This window comes from Ictalurus punctatus, chromosome 22 (assembly GCF_001660625.3).
Source record: "Ictalurus punctatus breed USDA103 chromosome 22, Coco_2.0, whole genome shotgun sequence".
NCBI classification, from domain to species: Eukaryota; Metazoa; Chordata; class Actinopteri; order Siluriformes; family Ictaluridae; genus Ictalurus; species Ictalurus punctatus.
The window spans coordinates 5,521,547-5,545,788 of NC_030437.2; the positions used below are offsets into that span (position 1 = coordinate 5,521,547).

At 38.8% G+C, this 24,242-nt stretch overlaps 1 protein-coding gene across 3 annotated transcripts in view; it reads left to right on the plus strand.

Annotated features, from left to right (window-relative positions):
* Nucleotides 1–12,916, plus strand: part of ebf2 (EBF transcription factor 2) — a 31,530-nt gene extending 18,614 nt beyond the window's left edge. For 2 of the 3 annotated variants that reach the window (XM_047149900.2, XM_053674645.1), the window contains 10 exons: nucleotides 3,854–3,935; nucleotides 5,307–5,457; nucleotides 5,995–6,125; nucleotides 6,368–6,494; nucleotides 6,668–6,756; nucleotides 6,851–6,916; nucleotides 8,046–8,223; nucleotides 9,043–9,225; nucleotides 11,222–11,389; nucleotides 11,698–12,916. In XM_047149900.2, coding sequence (XP_047005856.1) covers nucleotides 3,854–3,935; nucleotides 5,307–5,457; nucleotides 5,995–6,125; nucleotides 6,368–6,494; nucleotides 6,668–6,756; nucleotides 6,851–6,916; nucleotides 8,046–8,223; nucleotides 9,043–9,225; nucleotides 11,222–11,389; nucleotides 11,698–11,729 — 1,207 coding nt within the window. In that variant the 3' untranslated portion in view covers nucleotides 11,730–12,916. The remainder of the gene's footprint in view (nucleotides 1–3,853; nucleotides 3,936–5,306; nucleotides 5,458–5,994; nucleotides 6,126–6,367; nucleotides 6,495–6,667; nucleotides 6,757–6,850; nucleotides 6,917–8,045; nucleotides 8,224–9,042; nucleotides 9,226–11,221; nucleotides 11,390–11,697) is intronic. The other variant, XM_017451360.3, reaches the window with a different exon arrangement.
* Nucleotides 12,917–24,242: the final 11,326 nt, after the last annotated feature.

Sequence of the window (24,242 nt, forward strand, 5' to 3'; positions counted from 1 at the left end):
CCAACACAACTCTCCTTTTCTGTCTTTCTCTTTCGTTACGTGTTTGTTTTTTATTATTTTTTTTATTTTGTCATTTTCTCATATGATTCACACTCCTGTTAATAGAAACTTATCGGTTTATCTGTTATCCTTCATTATCACAGTTTTAATCAAACTTTTGAATCATACATAATCATAAAAGTGTTAATACGTGACTCATAAATACATAAGCAGGTTTTACTAAGCTGGTTTACATTCGCTGACCCAGTTTCCTAGGTCTGACACCTCCTAAATGGTAAAGTTGTAAAATATAATCACAATTTATTCTTACTTTTTTAATAAATGATTTCTCTATATTACATTTTCAGCCGAATGTAAAAACGTTGGCAGCTGTAATTTAATATAAGGAGTAAAATGGACTCCTGTGTATGAACAGTACATGCCACAGCTACTGTTCAATCCAGTCTATAGATACTTCTGCATTATGGACTGTGTTGTTACCAGTGCACTGTGCCCGTTTTTTTTTCTACATTAAGCAAGTTGTCACTCTTAGAAGGCAGCTCCATGCTGAGAGTGTCGTGTTTGGTCTTGAGAAGTGAGGCAGATGCACACAAAGGCCATTCAGAGGCCTGGCCAGGGACTCCCTCTGAGGCACTGTGGAAACTGATCCCCTGGCTTAAGACTCAACCATACCTTTTGTTTCCTAACAAGTGTTCCTAGAGATGCAAAGAGAATTGACCGTTGCCTGACATTATAGATTAATACACCCAGTGACATCTGCAGCTCAGAATGGGGCCAGTGCTTTTGCTTCTGCAACATTGTGCGTTTATATAAAAGGAAGGTCTAAAACGAATCATTAATGTCCTCCTGATTTTAGTGCTATGAATGAAGAAATATAAATATTAGACATGAAATAATAATTTAATACAGCAATGATCGCATAATTGACCAAATTCTTGTTTTAAACTTAAATTAATGCTTTCAATTACTAATTAGCACACATTCATCAATGCCTATCATTTACTACTCCCAACCCCTCCGTCTGTTAAATCTAAATATCACAACAAACCACAACAAACATTGTTTATATTAAACTTTCCCTTTCAGAACAGCTGAGATTGGTTGGGTGGGTGGGGAGGGGGGAGGGGGATGTTGTGTTGCAATACAGGGATGTTTTGGAGGCCTAATTAATTATGCAGGATAGCTCTAATTATAATGCAGCAAATGGCTGTATGGCAGAAGGTGCGAGGCACTGAGCCTGGGAGATTTGCATGCTAAGTGGGCAGGGAGGGGGAAGTGACTAATGCATGCTAATGTGTGCGTGGCCATCGTGCTTTAATTTTAGCTGTTCACAGCTGGGTGCCACTGACTCTTTTAGGGGTGAAAAGTTGATCAAGTGGATGAGGATGAGAACAGTGGCATGGGTGTGTTTCACACAACAAATAAAGTTGTCTAGGACTAACATTCCAGATGAGGAAGAAAGTTAAAGAAGCATTTCATCATTTTAGAACCCTCTGCTGTCTGCAAGGTGAACTACAACTGCAATTAAAACATTGATAAGCCCTCCCCTTTCCCCCAACTCGCCCCATTCCCTCTGCAGCACTGATTAATGCTTTCCGAGTTGCCTTTTAAAAACAAGAGGTGTGGTTGAGTAGTTTTCTTATAACTGAGGACGGATACAATTTTTAAACCAGAAAAGTAAACAGAAGACTGAAAAACTGCAGTGCTGAAAAGCACAATAATTTTATGGTTGAATGTGGTAAAGTGGGCAGAACAGGGGGTGGCATTGCCAACCTCACAGTTCACATGGGTTACTGGTTAGATCCTGGTTTGACCCAACCTCACATGGGTCACTGGTTAGATCCTGAACTCAGATTACTGTCTGTATGGGGTTTGCCCTGTGTTCTCATGGATTTCCTCCAGATTCTCTGGTTTCCTCTCACTGTCCAAAACCATGCAGGTAGGTGGATTGGCTGTGCCCTTGTGTTTGAATGAGTGTGTGAACGAGTGTGTGCGTGGTCTACCTGCGATGGACTGCCATCCCATACGATGTTCATTCTCCCACCTTGTGGCCAATGATACTGAGCTTGACTCCGGATCCACTGCGTCCCTGATGATGAATGAATGAATGAATTTAAGAATTTAATGTTTATAACATACAATACATGTTGTTAAAGTGAAGATTTAGGAGTTCTATGCATATAGTACTGTGCACATCTGTATAAGGTCATCTTGACACTGGATGGCAATAAAAAGAAAAAGAAACAGTATTTGAGAAAGGATTCGCTTCCAGTAGCAGTTCATTTTGCATCCACCTCTGCCGATTTTGCTTCACGCTTTATTTATTGCCAGTCTTGGAAGAGTCCGGCAATAGAAAATAAGAGAGTGGGGCAGGGGTCATATATTACGGAAAAACACAACATGGACGAACTGCTTATTATTACTGCTTTAGGACACTGTTTTATAACAGTAGTATAAACATAACAACAAACTTGTTATTGATGGTATATAATGCTAACACACTAGCTACACTTCTGCAATCACTAGCCAACGTAATGTCTCATCGCTCACAAACCAAAAACTAGCAAGCTGCCAAATGTTAGCGGTTGATGAATGTTTTTCCTCCAGAAGCACGTACCACAAACCAAGAAAGCTAATTTTGCTCGACTCTGACAAAAAAAGACCCAAAGTTTGGTAAAGTGCAAAGATCGTACATGACCTTGGCTTAATGTTTAAGGTTTTCAAGTTATAAATGTGATCACGGGTTCCAAATGTAAGCACCGCAATATCTTATAACACTTACAGTAAATATCCAAACATATGATTATGTGTTCAGATCCCCTCATGTAATAGTAGTGCTTCTTAAGTTCAATGCAATAATTGCATTGCCGTCAACGACGCGAACATCCTAGGTCCTATTGTAGTAGTTCATGTGAGTGTCTCTGTGTGTGAGCGTGTGTGTAAGGGGTTGGAAAGACCAGCTCTCTTAGGTCTAAATGATAAATAAAAATCATGCTCTGCCAACAACGATGTTGACCGTCTTTTGCTTCACTGGGCACTGGCTTGAAACTAAGCTTTCATTTTTGTTTCTGGTCTTATGTGTTGTTTGTGATGAAAAAAAAAGAAAGACAGATTTTACATTAGGATTTGCCATACAATGAAAGTCTCCCTCTGAAATGAGACTCTCTTCCTCCCTCTTCTCTCAGTCTGCCTTCTGCTGGAATATTAGTTCCCGCTTGCTTTTTTACTTTTCTGTCCCTCCTTGCTTTACATTGGGGACTTTGGGATTGCGGCAGATCTGGGTTGCCATGGCAGCAGTGCCATATTGCTGGACGATACACTCCTGTGATTTGAAGTCTTTTCTTCCCCCCCACTTTCTCTCTCGTCCTCGTCTCCCTCATTTCTCCCCATGTCTCCCAATATACACTGCTGTTTACTTCAATACACCACACGTGCAAATTCACACCTAAGAACACATAGTCGCAACAAATCATTATAGAAATTAATTATAAATGAATATAACATGCTGTAGATATACATGCCTCCCTCTCACACACTGTCAGATGCCTACTCACAGACGTGCCCCATGGGAGTTTCATGCACTGCATTGTGGGATACTGTTGTCCCCTGGGCATGCACTGCTGTTTTGAGTATTTTTTGTATTAAGTTCAGTTGTATATGAGTGTTAGGATTTTCAGAGTTGCAACTATTTCATTGCTTATGATATTTCTTTTTTTCTTTCTTTCTTTAAAACAACAACAACAAAAACAACAACAACAACAACATATTTGTGTCTTTCATTTGTAAATGAAAAGCTTTATGGAATCTTGAACAGACCAACATGTATTAAAGTCTATCTTCTGTTCCCCCACAGATTTTTCTTGAAGTTTTTTCTCAAGTGTAACCAAAATTGTCTGAAGACAGCAGGGAACCCAAGAGATATGAGACGATTTCAGGTACAAAATCAATCTAAGCTTTGCATATGCTTTGCAGTTATAGGAGACATTTCATGGAAATGCACAGTAGTTGGCTTTCCCCAGTGCATTCCGTGGTAAACATTATTAACGTTTTGATTGTAATCATGTAACAGTTATGTACAAAGGAAGAATTTGCTGTTGGGGTCATGGGGTAAACAGCAGTATTTTTTAGTCCATATTTGATTCCTTATAGGGTAATATTTTTAGATTTCAGAATCCATATAGACATATGTATGTTTTGAGGGTAAATAAGAATGTGTAAAAACTAAATCTGATGAGAGAGAGGGAGAGAGAGAGAGAGAGAGAGAGAGAGAGAGAGAGAAGGAAAGTGAAAAGTAGTATGGGTTTACTGGGTGATGCAGGAAATCAGATGAGATGTTTCAGGAAGTTGTCAAGATTTGAGTGATTGGCTCCAGATGTGGGAGGTCAGGTTCCATGACCCAGGAAGTACTCACTGGGGACCCTCCCTCCTCACTTCCTCCTACATGTCTTTCACTAACCCCCCCCCCCCCCCTTCTGACATCTCTTCCTCTTGCCCTCCCATGCTATCCCTTCTTCTTTCCTTCCATCATGTTTGTTTTAACCCTTTCCCTCTGACACATGCTGAGAAATGACTTCCATGTGGGTCCCACACCTCGGTACATCCCTGAACAGAAGCCTGGACTGTGTCTCTAATTTACAATTAAATATTTCGAGAACATACAGTGCACTCTGACTTTTAGCCATCTAGCCACATGAAACATCTGGCCAGCATCTCCCTGCTATACTCCACCTAAGACTTGCTTATGATCTGTTCTTTCCCCTATGATTTGACCCCCCTCAAATGTCTTAACCCTTACTCACTTTTACTTTACACCGGTTGTGTGGCAGTGAAACACCCTGGATAGAACACCAGTCCATCACAGGGCCACTGTGCAGTTAAAAAGTGAAATTAGGGGTCAGAACACATCATCAGTCAGTGTATCTCAAAGGAGCCAGAAGAGATTCACACCATATGTTGGATGGCATTGAGGGATGAGGGGGACCTCAGAGATCTCCTATACACTTCCTGCTCATAGACCATAGTACATAAGGAGGTGATGATGGACAGGAGAAAGCCGAATGGAAAATGAAGGACAGCTTTCCAGGATGCTGAGAATGATGGCTGAAAGAGGAATGAATGAGTAGAAAGAGATTGAAGGTAGATGATGTGAAAATCATATTAAATATTATGAAGGTTAAGGAGAGTCAATTTTCCATGAATCACAAGTGCCACTGAGGGATCATTTAAACGGAAAGCAAGAGATACAGCCAACTAATAAAACCTTCTGAATGCTTTACAAAACATTTGAATCTGTTTTCCCCAATTAGGTGGTCCTCTCAAGCACTGTTAGTGTGGATGGCCACGTTCTTGCAGTATCTGACAACATGTTTGTACACAACAACTCCAAGCACGGTCGACGAGCACGAAGACTGGAGCCAGGCGAGTCACTAGAGAACACCATGGAATACGGTGAGACGAGTAAGAAATGAGTGTTTTGTCTTTTTATTACTGTATACTGCGTTAGACTGTAGTACTGTGCAAAGGTCTTAGCCAGCTTTTTTTGTTTTTTAAACAAATTTTGTTATAAATGTTTATTGTATGACTTTGTACAACATTTTATATTTCCAAACATTACTTTTCCAAAAAAATGTTAGTATGTTGGTAAAAGACTCTGTATGCAAAAAAAAAAAAGTTCTCAAAGATGTTCAATAAAACTTACCAACTAATTTCCTTATAAAACTACACAAAGTGTACCTGAGACTACTAATCAAACTAAAAGACTATTATTTAAAGAAACGAGTTGTCACACCAAATATTGTCTTTGTTTAGTTTATCACTGCTTACTTCTCTTAATCTTTTTTTTTTTTTTTACATGTGGAAACATTTCATTTAAATATTTCTGAAGGCAATTTGCTTTACAGCATTTCTTTTGCATATATATATAAAATGTACAAATGCTTCAATGCTAACACTGATACATGATGTCTATCTTTGCGTATCTTTCTACATAAACAGCCACCCCATGTATCAAAGCCATCAGCCCCAGTGAGGGCTGGACCACAGGTGGAGCGATGGTGATCATTATCGGCGAGAACTTCTTTGATGGTCTGCAGGTTGTGTTTGGGAGCATGCTGGTGTGGAGTGAGGTTAGGAATGCTAGAAGACTTTAATAACTTCACTAGAATCATTCAGTGGATCTCATTTTTATTATGAGTGTGTGGTGGAACTTCACTGTTACTACAACTCAAGTTGATCATAATAAATGTATCTACAGTGTGAGTAGTGGTAATAACTACTAGAGCTGCTGTTTGCAAGCACAGGAATGGTCCTTCTTTATTGAATTTAACTGCTAACTGTATGTTGTATGTATGGGTTTTTTTTTCTTCAGTTAATCACTCCTCATGCAATCCGGGTTCAGACACCTCCAAGACACATTCCAGGTGTAGTAGAAGTCACACTGTCCTACAAATCAAAACAGTTCTGCAAAGGAGCTCCAGGGAGATTCATATACACAGGTATGCAGAAAGTCTCATTGGTCTTTCCTTAGTGTTTGTGTTTTTCTATACATTTTACATACAAGTTAAACAAAATGAACTTACTTTTTCTAATGTATTATAGACGTATGTGTGACTTTTGAAATATATATCAATATATCTTGGGTCAGTGTGCACTCTGAATTTGTCCTTAGCACTGAATGAACCAACCATAGACTATGGCTTCCAGAGACTTCAGAAGGTCATCCCTAGACATCCTGGGGACCCTGACAAACTGGCAAAAGTAGGGATTTTCCTGCTACACTGAACATCTAAATCACTTAATTGTATGTGTATTGACAGTATTTAACCTGGCTCGTTTCTGGTTTTCTGCGTAGGAGATGCTGCTTAAAAGAGCAGCAGATCTCGTAGAAGCAGTCTATGGAAATACCCACAGTAATCAGGTAACCACAAAACAGGGCTGCACTCAAATCGGTGTAAGACATCGACTCTCCAAATATGTGCTTTGATTAACCGAGCTAAGATGAATCACCATCATTACTTAAACACTCTCTGTATATCCCTTTGGAGCTTGAGCAGGTACATTTCACATAGGAATCAAGTTTTCACCTTCAAAAATACTGTCTAATTTTAACTTCAAATAGTCGTCAATTCAATTCAGCTCAGGTTTATTTGTATTTTGCTTTTTTACAATAGAAAAGAGTTACAGAAACCCAGATGTAGAAAAAAAAACTCCCCGAGACATCATGACTTTATGGAAATCATTACTTTTTTACAAAACATTACTAAGTATGGTGAAAGGATTTTTAGTATGAACGACTGAACAGTACGATATAAAGCTACAGTATCCAGGTGAGATTACCAACTGAAGAAATGTTAAGACTTTAAAACTATTTCTTTGGGAATCGTTACAATATCAGCAGGAGCAGGCTAGAAGTCACAAGGGTAGAGTCTCTAAGTAGAAACTGTATCAGAATGAATCAGGCAGGTCCAGTGGGTAAGTCTTGGGGTGCAACTCAAAAGCACTGCACATTTTCAATGCTTAACACATCAAATTCATTTCAACCAACTGCAGTTAGTTAGTTAGTTACAGTTACATTTACATAGTGCTTTTCTACACACTCACTTTACACAGTATGGGGAGGGGGGAATCTCCTCGACCATCACTCGTGTGTAGCATCCACCTGGAGGATGCGACGGCAGTCACAGAACACACACCACACACCAGCTATTAGTGGAGAGGAGAGAGCGATGTAGCCAATACAGGGATGGGGATTATTGATAGAGAAGGGCCAATGGGGGAATTTCACAAGGACCGGCAGTATTGCTCAATGAGCAAGCCAGTTACAATGATAAGGAAAAAGTGCCTGAGACAACATGACTTTATGAGATTATAAATCCTTACTCTTCTACAAAACAGTACTGCACTAAGTGCATTGAAAGTATTTTTAATAATATAGTGAGAGCACTAAATGATACCATGTTGTGATTCCTATAAAAACCATGAGGACTCTATATATAGTAGTACTGTACAATATGTATAACTTATTTTTTCCTCATATTCGGCTGTAGGACATGTTATTGAAAAGGGCAGCAGACATTGCTGAAGCTTTGTATAGTGTACCACGTCCCCACAGTCAACTACAGGCTCTGCCCAGCTCCCCAGTGCATGGCAGTGTCATGGGACTAAGCTCCTACCCATCTCAGCTCGGTGTGAGCATTGGAGACCCTGGACAAAGCAGTGGCCAAGGTAAGAGAGGCCAAAGAAAGAGTGTCCTGAAGAATATGGACTAGTTTGTGATATTGTATGTGCACAAGATGTTGGACTACTGATCAGAAGGTCGTGACTTCAAATCCGAGCACTGCCAAACTGCCACTGTTGGGCCCTTGAGCAAGGCCTGAGCACCCGCAACTGCTCAGTTGTATAAATGAGATAAATGTGAGTCTCTCTGGATAAGGGCGTCTGCCAAATGCCATAAAAATATACATCCATGCATCCATCTTCTATACTGCTTATCCTTCAGGGTCGCGGGGAACCTGGAGCCTATACCAGGGAGCATAGGGCACAAGGTGGGGTACAACCTAGAAGGGGTGTCAATTCATCACAGGGCACAATCACATACACGTTCATACACTACGGACACGTTGGACATGCCAGTCAGATTATGCATGTCTTTGGACTGGGGGAGGAAACCGGAGTACCCGGAGGAAACCCCCGCAGCACGGGGAGAACATGCGAACTCCACACACACAGGGCAGCGGCGGGGCATCAAACCCCGAACCCTAGCGGTTTGCGGCGAACGTGCTAACTAAAAATATACATCACACTATAATTTAAAATATGTTTGGACCAACATCTAAAAAACAAAATAATAAAGATCGAAGCAACAGGATGGAGAGGTACAGTCACTATTCTAAAGTGGGTGCATGAAAGCGTATTAAATTCATTGTACAAATATAAAACTGTCAGGGGTACTGACAATATGATTTTTTTAAAGGCACACTGATTGAATTATTAGAAATAGTCACAGTCTCTTAACAGTTTGCATCTTTCTGCCTTCTTGCAAAGGTTACATGCGTAATTCTACAAGTTTGTCTCCACGGAGCTACCCATCCGCCTCCACCCCTCAGCAGTCCACCTATGGCTCTGGTGGAGGCATGAGTGGAGGATATGGAGCTGTACCCATGGGCAGTCTGGGTGTGCCCGGGTCCCCTGGCTTCAGCAGTGCCTCCCCAAACAGCTCTGCTTATGGTAATGAGTGTTTATTTTATGTTAGAAAGCGGCACTTTTCCAAAAGATTATAACTTGCCTGTGGCATCAAACAGAAAAGTTTGATGTAAAATCATTAATGACACACTCAGTCCTATGACATAGAAAGCAATTATGAGCTTCAGTAGGAGAACATGTATGCAGTATTACCCTTCTCCTCAAACCCTAGACACACTCTTATAACAAACAGTGAGGTCCATAAGTATTTGGACAGTGACACAATTATTGTAATTTTACCTCTGTACACCACAGCCATTTTTTTTTACAGCCATTTTCACAGGCTCAAAAGTTCTGTTTCATGGCCAGGTGTGGCATGTTTCCTCATTATTTCATGACAAATTAAGGAGATAAAAGGTCTGGAGTAGATTCCAAGTGTTGAATTTGTGTTTGGCAGATGTTCAAAGTAACTCTCTATATGCGGTCCAAAGAGGTGTCGTTGCAAGTGAAGGAGCCCATCAAACAAAACAGACCTATCAGAAAGACAGCAGAAACTTTAGGAGTGGCCAAATCAACAATTTGGTACATTCTAAAAAAGAAGGAATACGATACCCTGGTGAGCTCAGCAACACCAAAAGGCCTGGAAGAGCACCAAAGACAACTAAAGTGGATGGATGCAGAATTCTTTCCTTGTTGAAGAAAAACTTCTTCACAACATCTAGCACAAGTCTACAATCAAGAGATGCCTTCAGGAATGTAAATACAGATGGTATACCTCAAGATGCAAACTGCTGGTAACAATCAAGAAGTCCAGATTTAAAAAAAAAGGAGAAAAAAAGCCGGTCCAGTCCTGGAACATGATTAACTTGCACCAGAATGATGGGACGAGAGAGAAGGAAAGGAAGGGCTCATGATCCAAAGCATACCACATCATCTGTCAAACATGCTGGAGGCATGAGCATGTATGGCTGCCAGTGGAACTGAGGCATGTTGTTTACTGATGATGACTGTTGATAGAAGTAGCAGGATGAATTCTGAGGCATATAGAGCTATACTTTCTGCTCATATTCAGCCAAATGCTGCAAAACTGATAGGACAGCACTTAACCGTACAGATGGATAATGACCCAAAACATACCAACCAAGGGCTTCTTAAGGCAAAGAAGTTAAATGTTTTTCAATATCTGATGACCTCAACCAAACTGAGCATGTTTTTCACTTACTGAAGACAAAACTAAAGCAGAAAGACCCACAAACAAGCAGCAACTGAAGGTAGCTGCAATAAAGGCCTGGCAAAGCAACACAAGGGAGGAAACTCAGCATTTAATCGTGTCCATGGCTTCCAGATTTCAGGCAATCACTGACTGCAAAGGATTTGCATCCAATTATTAAAAATAATCAAATTATTATTTGTCCAGTTACTTTTGAGCCTGTGAAAATGGAGGGTAAATGGCTGAATTCCTAACTGGTTAACGGATAATAATGGTTTAATGGTTAATATTTTTGTTGAATTAAAGCTGAAAGTCTGCACTTCAATAATATCTTTATTACTTAATTTCAGATCTATTGTGGTTGAGTACAGAGGCAAAATGGCAAAGATTGTGTCACTGTCCAAATACTTATGGACCTGATTGTACCTATCAGAACCTATACAGGTTTTTAGTTCTTGAGGTAGTATGTTTATAAGCCAGTGGCTTCCTATGTTGTATAAAAGCTTTGGACAGTATTCACAAAGATTGAATTGGTCTCTATTTCCTATAATGTGATGACAGTCCAATAAGAATAATAAACAAAATAGAGAGATTGATTAACTGATTAAACTGCTTGTCAAGATTACCCAAAGTTACATTCCTACTACTGCTGTTTAGTTGATATAGAACTGGACCTTTAGTTTTTTCTTATTGTAAGTGGCAGCGTTAAAGGGGAGGCGTCCCTTTTTCTTTCTATATTTGCTAGCTGATATTCTGTTGTGACTGCTCACAAGGATCAAAAGCAAAAATAATTTCGAACAGTATCGTCCACCCTGTTTCTGTCTTTTTCAGTTATGCCATCTAGTCCTACTATACCAGGATCTAGTTCGTCTTCCTCTCTTCTGCCCTTCTCATCTTTTCCTTCCGCGCCCAAACAGAAGAGTGCTTTCGCTCCTGTCTTGAGACCACAAGGCTCACCTTCACCTGTCTGTCCCTCTTCAGGAGGCAATGGCTTCAGAGGTGACCACAGTTACACTGAAATTCTGAAGATATTAAACATGAATAAATAATAAATATGAAACATAAATACAGTAGCCTATAGATAGATAGATAAGAGTGAGTATGTTTAATATAATTACTCAAAAAACCAGTAGTCTCTCTCTATAAGCCTGTATATATATATATATATATATATATATATATATATATATATATATATATATATATATATATATATATATATATATACCTTTATTATTCAATGTTTAGTGTGTAGACATTTATTCTTTTTTATTAAGAGCTTCTTTCTTTGTTCTCTTTTTCTTTAGCAATGACTGGTCTTGTTGTCCCACCAATGTAGAAGACAAATGGTTATGAGATAAGACCTTCTCACCAGCTGATGCTCCAGGGTTATACTGAGACTAGTGATGTCTTTACCTTCTAATGACTCACAACAACACACATCAACCACCCAGAGACACACTGCGACTTTAAACCATAAATGGGAACAAGCAGTGAAATCCATCTTTCACTAGATATGAAGTAAATATGAACGGGGCAGGACGATGGAAAGTGAACAGCTTTGAGGAGTTTCACACAGAAAAGACGATATTTTCATATTTGCATAACTTCTGCTTAGCTCGAAGAGGCTTCACCAGTCTGTCAGTCAATTATGATGATTTTCTACAAAGATTTCGGGATCGCACAGTACGATCAGAGGACTCACACCACACTTTAAAGAAGCACGGTGCAACTCTCTGAGAGAACTGTCCAAAGCTTTTTCAAGGTTGGCCATAAAAGACGTTTTACAACGATAACCTGAACATTCCATTTATAGATGTGGAGAATTTTATTTTCTTTCTTTGCTTCGAAACAAGGGAAACTATACTTTGTACCTCTCAGAGATGTGATTTGATGACCTCATATATTGACTTATTTAAAGAAAATGCTATATAAGTTATTATTTTCTAGCTTAAGTGATAATAAAACCTTTTTTTTTTAATTATCCTATTTGTAATTGTTCTACTTGATATATCTTATTACTATGTTGATATTATTTTTATGTTGTCAGTTTATAATGAATGGTATGACCTTATTCTTTTCCAATCCAAGTGTTTCCGGGTTTAAATCCCGAAATCATTTTCTTATCGAAAAAAAAAAAAACGAAATATTTTTTAAACTGTATCAAGTGTGGCACTGCATACAGTTATAAGGTGTTATCCCCCAGGATCGTAGATAAACTTGCCTCTTGTTGTTTGGTAATTTGGATAATTCTTAGCTTTATATTCAGAGTTTGCTTGCAAGCTCTTATTGCATAGGCTGTACAGTAAATACTACTGTACATGTTTACAAAATTGTGTAGTTGAGAGAAATTCTAGATGAGAAATACTGTGTAATCCAGTTAGTCACAGCTGCATTTTGATCAGTAGTGTGTTGGAGAGTTCCAGCAGTGTTACACTTTGTTTCCCCCCACAGAACCACTCTGTAACTATGCAGTACATGGTTAGGCTTGAACTGTTTGTGATCACTGTATGTCATTAACGCAAATAAAAGAAGCATTATAATACGACATTGCGTTTAGAAATAAAAAATGTCAACAATCTTATTTATATTTCTTTCTCCATAAAGTTTAGTCGAATTAACTTAGAAAAAAACACAACAGCAAAAAAAGTGCATTTTCCTTTTACATCTGTGATGCATTCCTTCAAAGTCATTTGATGCTGGGTTCCAGTGATTTGGTGTCGACAGACATACAGAAATCACTATGTGAATGTTACATCGTAGTATTGCAACAATGATTGCCACAAACAAAGCTAAGCTAACATGGTACCTGACAAACATGAAATAAGGCTCTTTTTCATAGCATGTGCAGTACAAGGTGTGATGGTTCAATGCTAAGTGTAACTGAGCAACATTATTTTTAATCTCAGGTCATTCACATTCATCTTCTCTGAGCTCTTTAACCGGGTCGGGGCTGCAGTGGCTTCACAACTTATCCTGGGAACACTGTGTGAGAGGCAGGAGCACAGTGCTGTGGAAAGGTTGCCAGTCCATCAAAGGGTGTCACACACATATTTGCACTCTCATCACACCTAGGGGTTATTGAGTGTAGCATTTTTTTTTTGGGTGCTGGGAGGCAAATGGAGAACTCAAAGGAAACCTGTGTGCACAATGGGAGAACATGCGGAACTCACAGATACAGTAGTATCCCGAGCTCAGGATCAAACTGGAGACTGTGGAGATGTGAGGCAGCAACTTAAACTTCTGCGCCGCGTGCAATATAACCTCAAAGATGTTGTTTCATTCGAATGCGCCACACACAGAAGACCTAAAAACTATCATTCGCAGAGTGCAGATTTCACTGTGTCTCACTGAAGATCTCACAGTCGTGCCTCTCAGGAGCTGCGGTGGAGTCAGCAAAGTTTTTTTCCCCCCACTGCTCTCAGAAGGATAGGAGTTATTACAAATGCAGTCCCTGACTACTTCTGTCACCTTCGAGTGGCACTTGCTATGAAAATCCAAGCTGTTGTCTACGCCTCAATTTCCTTCTTCCTTCTCTGTCATCTCTCTCTCTCTCTCTCTCTCTCTCTCTCTCTCTCTCAGTCTCTGACTCCGTCACCCTCCCCCTCCTCTTCTTTCTACTAATTTGACAAGTTAAATTCTGCTTTGTTGTCAGCGCCTCGGCACTCATCAGTCTAATACATCCTTCTGCCTAGAGGCACAGCAGCCATATGTTGCTTTCGAAATGATTCCTTGGCTTGATTTTGTTGATGTTTATCTGGCTGAGTGATCAGACATGCCTTTTTAACATTGTCTGATTTTAATTCAGTCCCCCCCCTCTACTTCTTTGCTTTTATACACTTTTAATTCCCAGAACACAGAGAATGTGATTGATCTACACAAAACTGAGAGGCCCCAAATCTACAATGTCTATATTTAAATAACCTGTAAACATACAGTATCATTAAAAAAAAAAGGGAGCTCTCTCTCCTCAAGGGAGATGTAGAGTTAATTTCCTCAATTAGCTATGTGGCTACTCAGCTAATATGACCAGCATTGTCCGTGTGTGTGCATCTGTTTGACTGTATGCGTTTGTGCTCGGAATTTCTGAGGCAAGGCTTTCAGGGCACTGCCTATGGGGAAATATATTTATTTGTGTGCACAAGCCCCTTCGCCACACTTTTGGTCCAATCAGTGTGTCCTTTTTTGTAGACCATTATAGCTTATGTGGACCCATACTCCCTTCCCCACTCCCCTGGGTGTCAGTAGAGTGGGGTGGCAGATGGAACTGACAAGGAGCAGTCTCATGGGACATTTCCCAAAACAAAACAAAACAAAACACACACACACACACACACACACACACACACACACACACACACACACACACACACACACACACACACTAAAATCTCTACTAAACACTTTCTACAAGGACCTAATGCACATTTTATATCCTTGCTTATTATCTACATCTGAGCAACGTTCAACAGCATGCTCAGTGTAATTCATGTGAGAGGCCATATGATGCAACTCAAATGAACACAAAGAAAATCTTGGAATACCTCTCTGTGTTGTCATACTAAACATCTCTTGTAATTTAATGATATTACTTACATAATGCTATGCTTGGATACATATGAAGAACCATGAACAATAATTAGATTATTTAATGGTTATAATTAAGCAATATTGCACAAGCCAGAGCACTCTACTGTAGATCCTGAAAATGCTACACTCGCTATATAGCCGTTGGCTAGATAGCTCACGTTGATTTGGACATTCCCGTTAATGGTGCTTCCAGTGCAATTGGCTTCCTTCTTTTTTTTCACCTTCATCTGACAAGCTTTCATATTTTAAGTAGAAAGGTATATCATTAAAAAAAAAATGCGTCCATTGCCATTTCTGCTGATGATGTTGTGAACAGTACTATAGTAGTGTAAAAAAATATGGCTAGAATTGGAATTTTACATGCCAAACACAGACGAGTGGAGGGATTCAAACCGTGGAACTTCTCGGTGTGGATAACCACCGAGATAATTCTTGGAAACCACATTTCCAAGAGTGCTTATATTTATTATATAAGCACTCTTGGAAACACCGCATGTCCAGTCAAATGAGTGGACTGGAAGTAACTGTTGTGTAATAAATGATTATAATCATATCATATAAACATAACCTGAATTCATATTTCTGAATGAAAAGAAAAGTGAAGTGATTCCGAATAGTGACTCCTATTTACTGTAGAGACATGATCATCGGAACATTCTGTACACATTCAACGCACTTAGTACTGTTTGTTTTTACTCGTCTGCAACAATCCAGTGTCATCCGGAAGAGGATGGGTTCCCGTTCGCATCTGGTTCCTCTCAAGGTGTCTTCTTCATGCCATCTCGGTGAGTTTTTTCTTGCCACTGCCACTTCTGGCTTGCTGATTAACTAAATCTCACCTGCATAACACCTGTCCTCAAAGAAGAAGAATTTCCAAATCAATCCTCTTGAATTTATTCTCATGACATTCTATGTCTCTTGAAAATGAGTCAAGCCATTTAATAAACTTTGTCTTTGTTCTCTGTCTTCACCAGCTTACTTTTTATGTGAACACTGGCTCTTTTGTAATTGCAGTGTATACTACAGTGAAGCTTTTGGCTGGGTGATAAATTAAACTGGTGTTGTTTGACAGCGGCAGCAGTGGGACGGACAGCAGCCCCCAACAGTACGTATGGAGGAAAAGCCACCGGCTAATTGACCTGGCTTCTGTTAGACCATCAATCACTCTGGGGGTTCAACCAAGCCCCCAGTCTGTGAGGCGTTAAGCAAGGGCTTTCTTACTTAACCAACTTAATAGTGACTAGGTTGATGTAATGTTATTAGATCCTCTAAGTGCATCAGATATGTGTGTGTGTGTGTGTGTGTGTGTGTGTGTGTGTGTGTGTGTGTGTGTGTGTGTGTGTGTGTGTGCTGGGGTATAGGAGCAGAGTGATGTGTGTTGGGGTGGGGGTGGTTACTGGTGCCTGGTGGTCAGTTGACACTTTTTTTAAAATAATCAATAGCCTAAAGGCTCATATTGAAATAGGACCAACTCACAAGGAGACTGATAGTCCCAATATTATGCTATTGTGTGAGAGAGCACAAGTATAAATAGATCGCTTCACTTATCGTGGTGGCGCATGCAACACGGTATATGTTTTAACAGTTCTGGACAATTCACTAGATTATGGATGTCCAGTGTTTTACCACTTCATAAAGGCTGCGTGCTAAATACTTTTCACCGTAATTATCGTTCATAACTGCAATGCTTGGCTATATTTGAGTTATATAATTTTATTGTGTAATGTAGTATAGTATTGTATAGTTATAGGTTTTATTTTTTATAAAGTTTTAAGGGGGGATTTTTCAGAAGTACAGTATACAGTAATTCACCAGTTGGGAAGCAAACACAGTCGTGCAGAGTGCTCTGAAGAAAACAATTTATTAGAAAGATTTACTGCTTTGGAATTTTTTAAAACCATTTTTTTGTGTGTGTGTGTTTTGTTTTTATGTGTTATAGAGAGTTCTGGCAAACTGGGATGTTTGGATGTTGTCTCCACTCTTATTCTTTATACAGAGGATCACTTCACTTGGATACTATAGACATAAAGTTTATAATGAGATACATTTTTAAAAATGACCCTGATGCTTGTACTGAAGTTCCTTTCAACACACTTAACACTGCTTGTCTCTATAGTGTACAGTTGTGGAAGAGTAATAGCTCATAATCACACTGTCTGGTGTCACCCTGAAAGGATGTGTTGCCCTTTGAGTCTAGTTCTGTGCTCATTAGGGATCGAAATCGACATCTATATCTGGATTTCTGTGAAGCTGCTTTGTGACAATGTCCATTGTTTTCAGCGTGATATAAGTGTAATTTAATTGAATAGAATTGAATCAAAACTGATAAAACCCTTCAATTTCAAAACAATAGAATTTCATAGATCTCCAGATATATGATAATTGTTTGTTTTTTTTTTTTTTATTAAGTACCTTACTGGCTACTCCCATGTGTAGTTCTAGCTATGGGTTGGTTATAGTAACAAAACAATCAGTTGTCATGGGCTGGGCTTGGAGGCAACACACACAAATTTCATCCAGAGACGAATGTAGAAGTAACTGTCCACCCCATGGGATAGATGAGAAGTACCAAGATGCCTTAAATGTATGTGAGTCTTTCTCCACCAAGGTTAGTGAGAGGAAGGCAAGTCCCTTGTGGGCACTGGACTACAAAACCAGATTGTGGTGAAGTAAAAGGTATCACGCAAATGGTCTATTTAGCCATTCTGGCTTTGTGATTTTGAGATGTGTGCTGTCATACCCAGGGCCAGTATTGTGAGTTCCATTGTACTCTCCAACTCTACTTGGGCTGCCAAGTATCTCAATCCTTGAGATCTACCTTTCTGCAGGTTTCATCTCTAGCCTAAATCTGTTTAAGTTGATTAAGAACTTCTTAAGGCAATGATTAGATGGTCAGGTGGGCACGATTATGGTTGGAGTTAAAGTCTTCAGGAAGGTAGATCTCCAGGAACAGGGCTGGGGAGCACTGGTTTAGAGACTATCAGCAGTGCCTGCTAGCTGGCGGAGGCAGAACTAAACCCTTCCTCAGACATTGCTGAGACCAGAGATGAATGTGGCATCTTAGATGGTTGGTTATTCTCAGCCTGAAAGAATCTTCTCGACAGTGCTGTAGACACATATAATTGTGCTTATTTGATAAGCAGTGAGAAAGATGGCAGACAATTGAACTGTAAGGAAATCTTTGTTGAAAAGTTCAAGCCTCTGAATTCTATGGCCTCAGCTCCTGAATTCAGCTAATCCATGTCTGCCCCAAAGTTGTTGATTCTTCTAGAGCAGAGGTGCCCAAACTTTTTCTGTAAAGGGCCAAAAAACAAACTTGATTAAGGGCTGGGGGCCGAAAGTAAACGCTGCATTATATCAAACTGTATGATATTAAAATTAAAGTTGCCATGGTTCCCCTCGTTTATAATATTTAAAAATAAATAAATAAATAGAAAACATTACTCTGTTATCTGCTTAACTAAGGTTTATTTTCAAGTTTTATAGTTCAATGAAACTTACAGTACAATGAAAACATAGAAACAATCCCATTTATAGTACAGTAGAGTTCAATGCCTAATAATTCAAGCTATAAGCAATGCATCCATATGCTTGCAATATCAGTGACATCTAATGATAGACATGAAGCTGGTCCTTATTTTTCAAAAGTTTTTCCAAATTGGGCTGCAGCTGACTTACTGACAAAGTCAGGGTATTATGTAGGTGAGAGTCAGTTACTTTGCTTCTCAGTTTACACTTGTTTAAGTTCATCAAAAGTCTGCTCACAGAGGTAGGTATGCCAAACAGACAGCATCACTTGTGCCTGTTTGCACATCTTTAGGTACCTGTTTGGTGGGACAGGCTTGTTGAAGTCTATCAAGGGAAGGGACTTGTGTTTGAGTTCTTAATCACACTGAAGCTCAATTAGTTCCATCTGAAGATCATCTCTGACTGTGTCCACACTGATGGTGAAGGGTTGAGCAAACAACACAAAGTCATGCATCACATCCACAAGCCTGATGGATTTGACACACAGCTCTACTTGATGTAAAATACAGTAGTACTTTACCACTTTCCTCCCACATTCACTGACTTTGAGACACCAAGGTGTCAAGGCCACATTTCCTCCCTACCATTGCCGGGACTCCATCAGGTGTAATATCTGCCATATTCTCCCAGTTTAATTCACTTTTTCAACACTTTCCCTCTTCTCACATATGGCATGGTGGGCCAAATCAAAAGTCACCACGGGCCAACTTTGGCCCACGAGCCCTTGTTTGGGCACCTCTGTTCTAGAGAGTAAGTCTGTTTTCTGGGCTTCCTATTGGTTGCAGCTCTACGTTGGTGTGTGCCCATCCTCAGCTTCCAAGAGATGCAGACTCTGACTGCATGAGCATGGTTATTACTGACTACCCACTTGGTACAACATGGAATATGTGGCCAAGCTGACCCAAGTGTAGAAAAACAAGTATCTGTGTATGGGGAATGCACCAAAACAAAGATTGTCGAATAAGCAAGAATCCACCTAAAAATAATAGGCTTAGCAATTAAAAAGCATTTAGCGGTGCATGGTATTTCAAGGGATGTATGTCATGGAGTAAATATGTAAGAAGGTAATAAAGAATGAGAGCATGATTGCTGTATGATGGCAGTAATTACAGTGAATACAGCATCATATGTCAGTGCGTGACCATTTATTTATTTATTTATTTATTTTGGTGGAAAACCTTAGCCTACATGTGCACAAGGAGATATTCAGGTTTATGCACTACCTTTAGTTATTAGAAGGGATGAACAGAAGGAGAAATCCATGCTTTGTAATAAATTGATGATTAACGTGGCATCCTTCACATTATTGTATGTCAACAAAAACCTGGCATTACTGCAGCTGCAACCAAAGTCTACTTAATAGACATTTTCTGATCCTACTTGCCTGGTTTGTGATGTGTTGTCTCTTTCTGTTGTATGGTTTGTTGTTGTGTCCAGTTCAGCGAAAAGAACATGTGGATACATTTGATAAATTTGTTTGCAGCTGCAGTAAAGCCGGGTTTTTGTTGACATACAATAATCAAGCAATTTATTACAAGGCATGGATTTCTCTGTTCTTCATGAAGCTCAAGGTGAGATTACCTTAATAAGATCTATTAATGTGGAAGAATACCTCTACACCTCTGCCACACTTCTGCGGCTACATGAACATGGGCTTGTGGGGTTCATCCTGGCATCTAGTCCTTCTCTTATTTTTACAGAGTAAAAATCATTATAAATCTTGTAGTATCATATACATCGTATCTTACACAGGTTTATATGATCTGTAATACTGTCGTGCATGCACAATTCAGATTTGTTGAAACCAAAGGATTTTTCATTTATTCATCTTCAGTAACCACTTTATCCTGTGCAGCGGTGCAGTGGATCTGGAGCCTATCCAGCGCAGGAATACTAGGCCACCATTCCATCACAAGGCGTCATGCACACATGTATACACACTCACCTAGGGGCAGTTCAGTTCAATTACATTTTTGTTTGTATACCACGTTTAACAATGGACAATAACACAAAGCAGTTTTGGAGAAATCCAGATGTGGATTTGGATTCCTAATGAGCAAGCCAGTGACAACGGTGGTGGAAGAAACCTTGCGAGGTACCAGACGCAAAAAGGGAACGCGTCCTCATGTGGGTGACACCGTATTGTGTGATTATAAATCATTACGCTTCCACAACCGTATGCTGTAAAGTCACGAACTGGAGTTTCACACGCTCAAACTGTGTGTGAAAGAATGTTCATTATGAGCAGCAGGGTCTTTTATGATTTTAGTAGAACGTTTGGCTTTAAATCGATAGCATCCAACTGAGGTTCTCCACTAAAAAATGGATGATACTCAGATGATCTTATTTTTTTAGGTTATCCATAAGGAAACCTGAAGAACCTGGAGGAAGCCCACATAGACATGGGGAGAAAATGCAAAACTCATGCACACACATTAATCTCATCTTCAACTGAGCACAAAGTTTAAAACAATGATAAATAAATTGATATTTTATCTCATGCAGGCATGCAGGAGAAACCATGTAGTAAATGGACATCATTTCTCCATCTACATCATATCTAAAAAAACTAAAAAAACAACAACAATTAAATTCACAATTTTGAACATATTCATCTTCTAAAAAGCATCTCAACAGGACAAGGATGAAATAAAAACGTTAGGAAAGACACTTTAAAGCACACAGTAGCATCTGTGTGAGTTAATCCCCCTAAAATAAAACCTCAAACTGTTTAAGAATTTTTTATTTCTTTTTTATTTTTTTATTCTCAACCCCACACTGAAGTGCAGTCTATAATTAAATATGCGGGCTATATATGATCAAATAAATCCATTAATTAATAGGGGTGCGAATGTTTTCTCTCATGCATTAATTACATTTTCATTAGCATATCAATTAGATGAATCAGAGATCATGTAATTAAAGCTCAAGAAGGAGCACCTGCTGCCTCCGTGTGTGTGTGTGTGTGTGTGTGTGTGTGTGTGTGGATATGTGATTACTGATCAAATTAAGACTCTGTTTATGTGCTGGAATTTTCCATATTCAGATTTTGTTTACCCTAGTAACAAATGCATGAAATAGCCAGCGGATAGTAATGAGCAATAAGTCATAGGTTTTATGTAAATTGTCAGATTTTCATTTCTCTCTTATTAGCGTGCATATGTAGGACCATGACTCATTTTGAAATGTTGTGTTATGTTACAGAAACTTCAGCTTTCCTCTCTGGCTTGAACAGGTGAGACGCTGACACTGGCTCAATGCTGTCCCCTGCTGTAGAGACGCAACGGACTTGGATACACGGAACCACATCACATCTGGAACAACAGATGCAGAGCTTATTGTTTTCTGATTTCCCTGAGGAAATGACCCACACTTAAAATCTTTGGAAAATCATTATGTCACCAGAAGTTATCCATTAGCGGTCGAACGACCAGTCAGAATTGATATAAAAGTAAATTACTCAAAAAACTTTACTTTCCTGGTTTCTTTCCTTCACTGTTCTCTGTTCTCACTGGATATACGTACAGGTGCATCTCAAAAAAATTTATATCGTGGGAAAAGTTCATTTATTTCAGTAATTTAATTCAAAAAGTGATTCATTACACATAAAGTGAAATATTTCAAGCTTTTTTTTGTTTTTGTTTTAATCTCGATGATTACGGCTTTAAAATCTAGTAGCTCAAAATATTAGAATAAAGACTTTTACATAATTTTTAATGTTACAGTTTACAGTCAAATTTACAGATAAATACGACCGTGAAACATGGGTATATTACTTCTGTGATTTTTATCTTTTAAATCAGGCTTTGAACACATTTGTCAAATGTGTGCATGAAAGTGTTTTCTTTTAGTAAAACCTGGAAGATTCTTTATTTTTTTAATAATTGGAGTCTGATTTTATATATATATATATATCTTAATGTAAATATACCATGGCTCACCTAGGATAAAATGTAATGGGTATCTTACTTCCTTACATTGTGGTCTGTAGAGGAATTTTATGAGTTAGGAATCCATCTTCTGGTCAGAAGATGTAACTACACAGGCTTTATGGAAGCAGAACTTAGTTAGCTTTTATCATTAACGTCCATTATACCAGGGGTTCCCAAACTCCCAAACTTTTCCAGGGCAAGGCCCCCCAAATGGAATTAACATTTGACCGAGGCCCCCCTTTTGCAAGATGTCTTTAAAACACATTAAAAATACAGACTTCTGAATATATTCCCTTTTTTTTTAAAATTAATAATTACATAGCACATCTTTACATTACATTACATTAGGAATTGATTGTGTGTGTGTGTGTGTGTGTGTGACGATGAATCATCATCGTCACAAAAAAAAAAAGTTAAGATATGTCACTGAAATCTGATGTTAATTTTGTTTCATTGGTCTTTGTTTCAGCCAGTGACTACAGAATACCTGATCTCACATTTGAACTCTGCTTATATGTATGTGATGATTTAACTTCTCTAGCATGAATAAAATGTCAGACATACTTGTAGATTTCAGCTAACCTTCAAAATTACCACCCACAAACAGAGCAGAGGGAGTTATTACAGGAGGTAATATGTAAGAATGGCTATAGATATTTAATATTGAATCTTTATTCATGTGTAGGATTATCAGGCAAAACAACCCCCCCCCCCCCCAAAAAAAAACAAACAAAAAAAAACCCGAATGCTGGGTTTCATGTGTGACAGGCACTTAGAAAAATCTATTTCAGGTCAGACATCAGCTACATTCACAATCTCATTTTCAGAAAGAAAGAAAAAAAAAAAGAAATTATGATAACATAATAATTATGATTAAAATAAGTGTCTTGTGTTTTCCAAAAGACATTTTAGCTTTCATTTGCCAATAAAACATAAAATACTGAGGTTTATTTTACAGTGTGCTGTTAATGTGTGGGATATAAAATTGGACTTACAGTGACACAAGGTCTTTAACCCAATGCTCTGAACTGCTATGGTAATGATATGTTGAAAGTTATTTTGAAAGTTTATTATGAGGGCAAAGACTGAAAGATAGAAGTGGAAGTTAATTTGACTCACCACTACATTTACATTTACATTTACATTTATTCACTTAGCAGACGCTTTTACCCAAAGCGACTTACAAATGAGAAACCTACACTACTATGCCAGTATAAATATGTAATACTATATATATATATATATATATATATATATATATATATATATATATATATATATAGTATTAATAATAATAAGCAAGTGCTAAATTTTCTGTCAGCTGAGGCATTTGCTTATGGCTTACAGCTGTGCGCAGCCAGACCAGCCCCGTCTTCTGTTCATACGGTGCCATTTCAAACCCTGGTGCCACTGTCGGGCCCTTGAGCAAGGTCCTTAACCCTCTCTGCTCCAGGGGCGCTGCATCATTGCTGACCCTGCACTCTGACCCCAGCTTCCTGGTATGCTGGGGTATGCGAAGAAAATAATTTCACTGCGCTATAATGTATAGGTGACCAATAAAGACTCATTTTCATTGACATTATCATTATTTTGTCATAATTGAATGAGTAGTATTATTTGTCTTAAGTTATGGGTTTGTCTTGGTTTCTGTATTTTTCATATTCTTTCATTAAAACCAATAATAATATAAATATTTTCTCGATTGTACTCTTAGTCCCTGATCTAGGATGTGTTTTTGATAAAGAATCCAAAGCACTTCCATAAGAGGCTTTCGATAAGGTCGTCTGCTTAATGTAAAAACT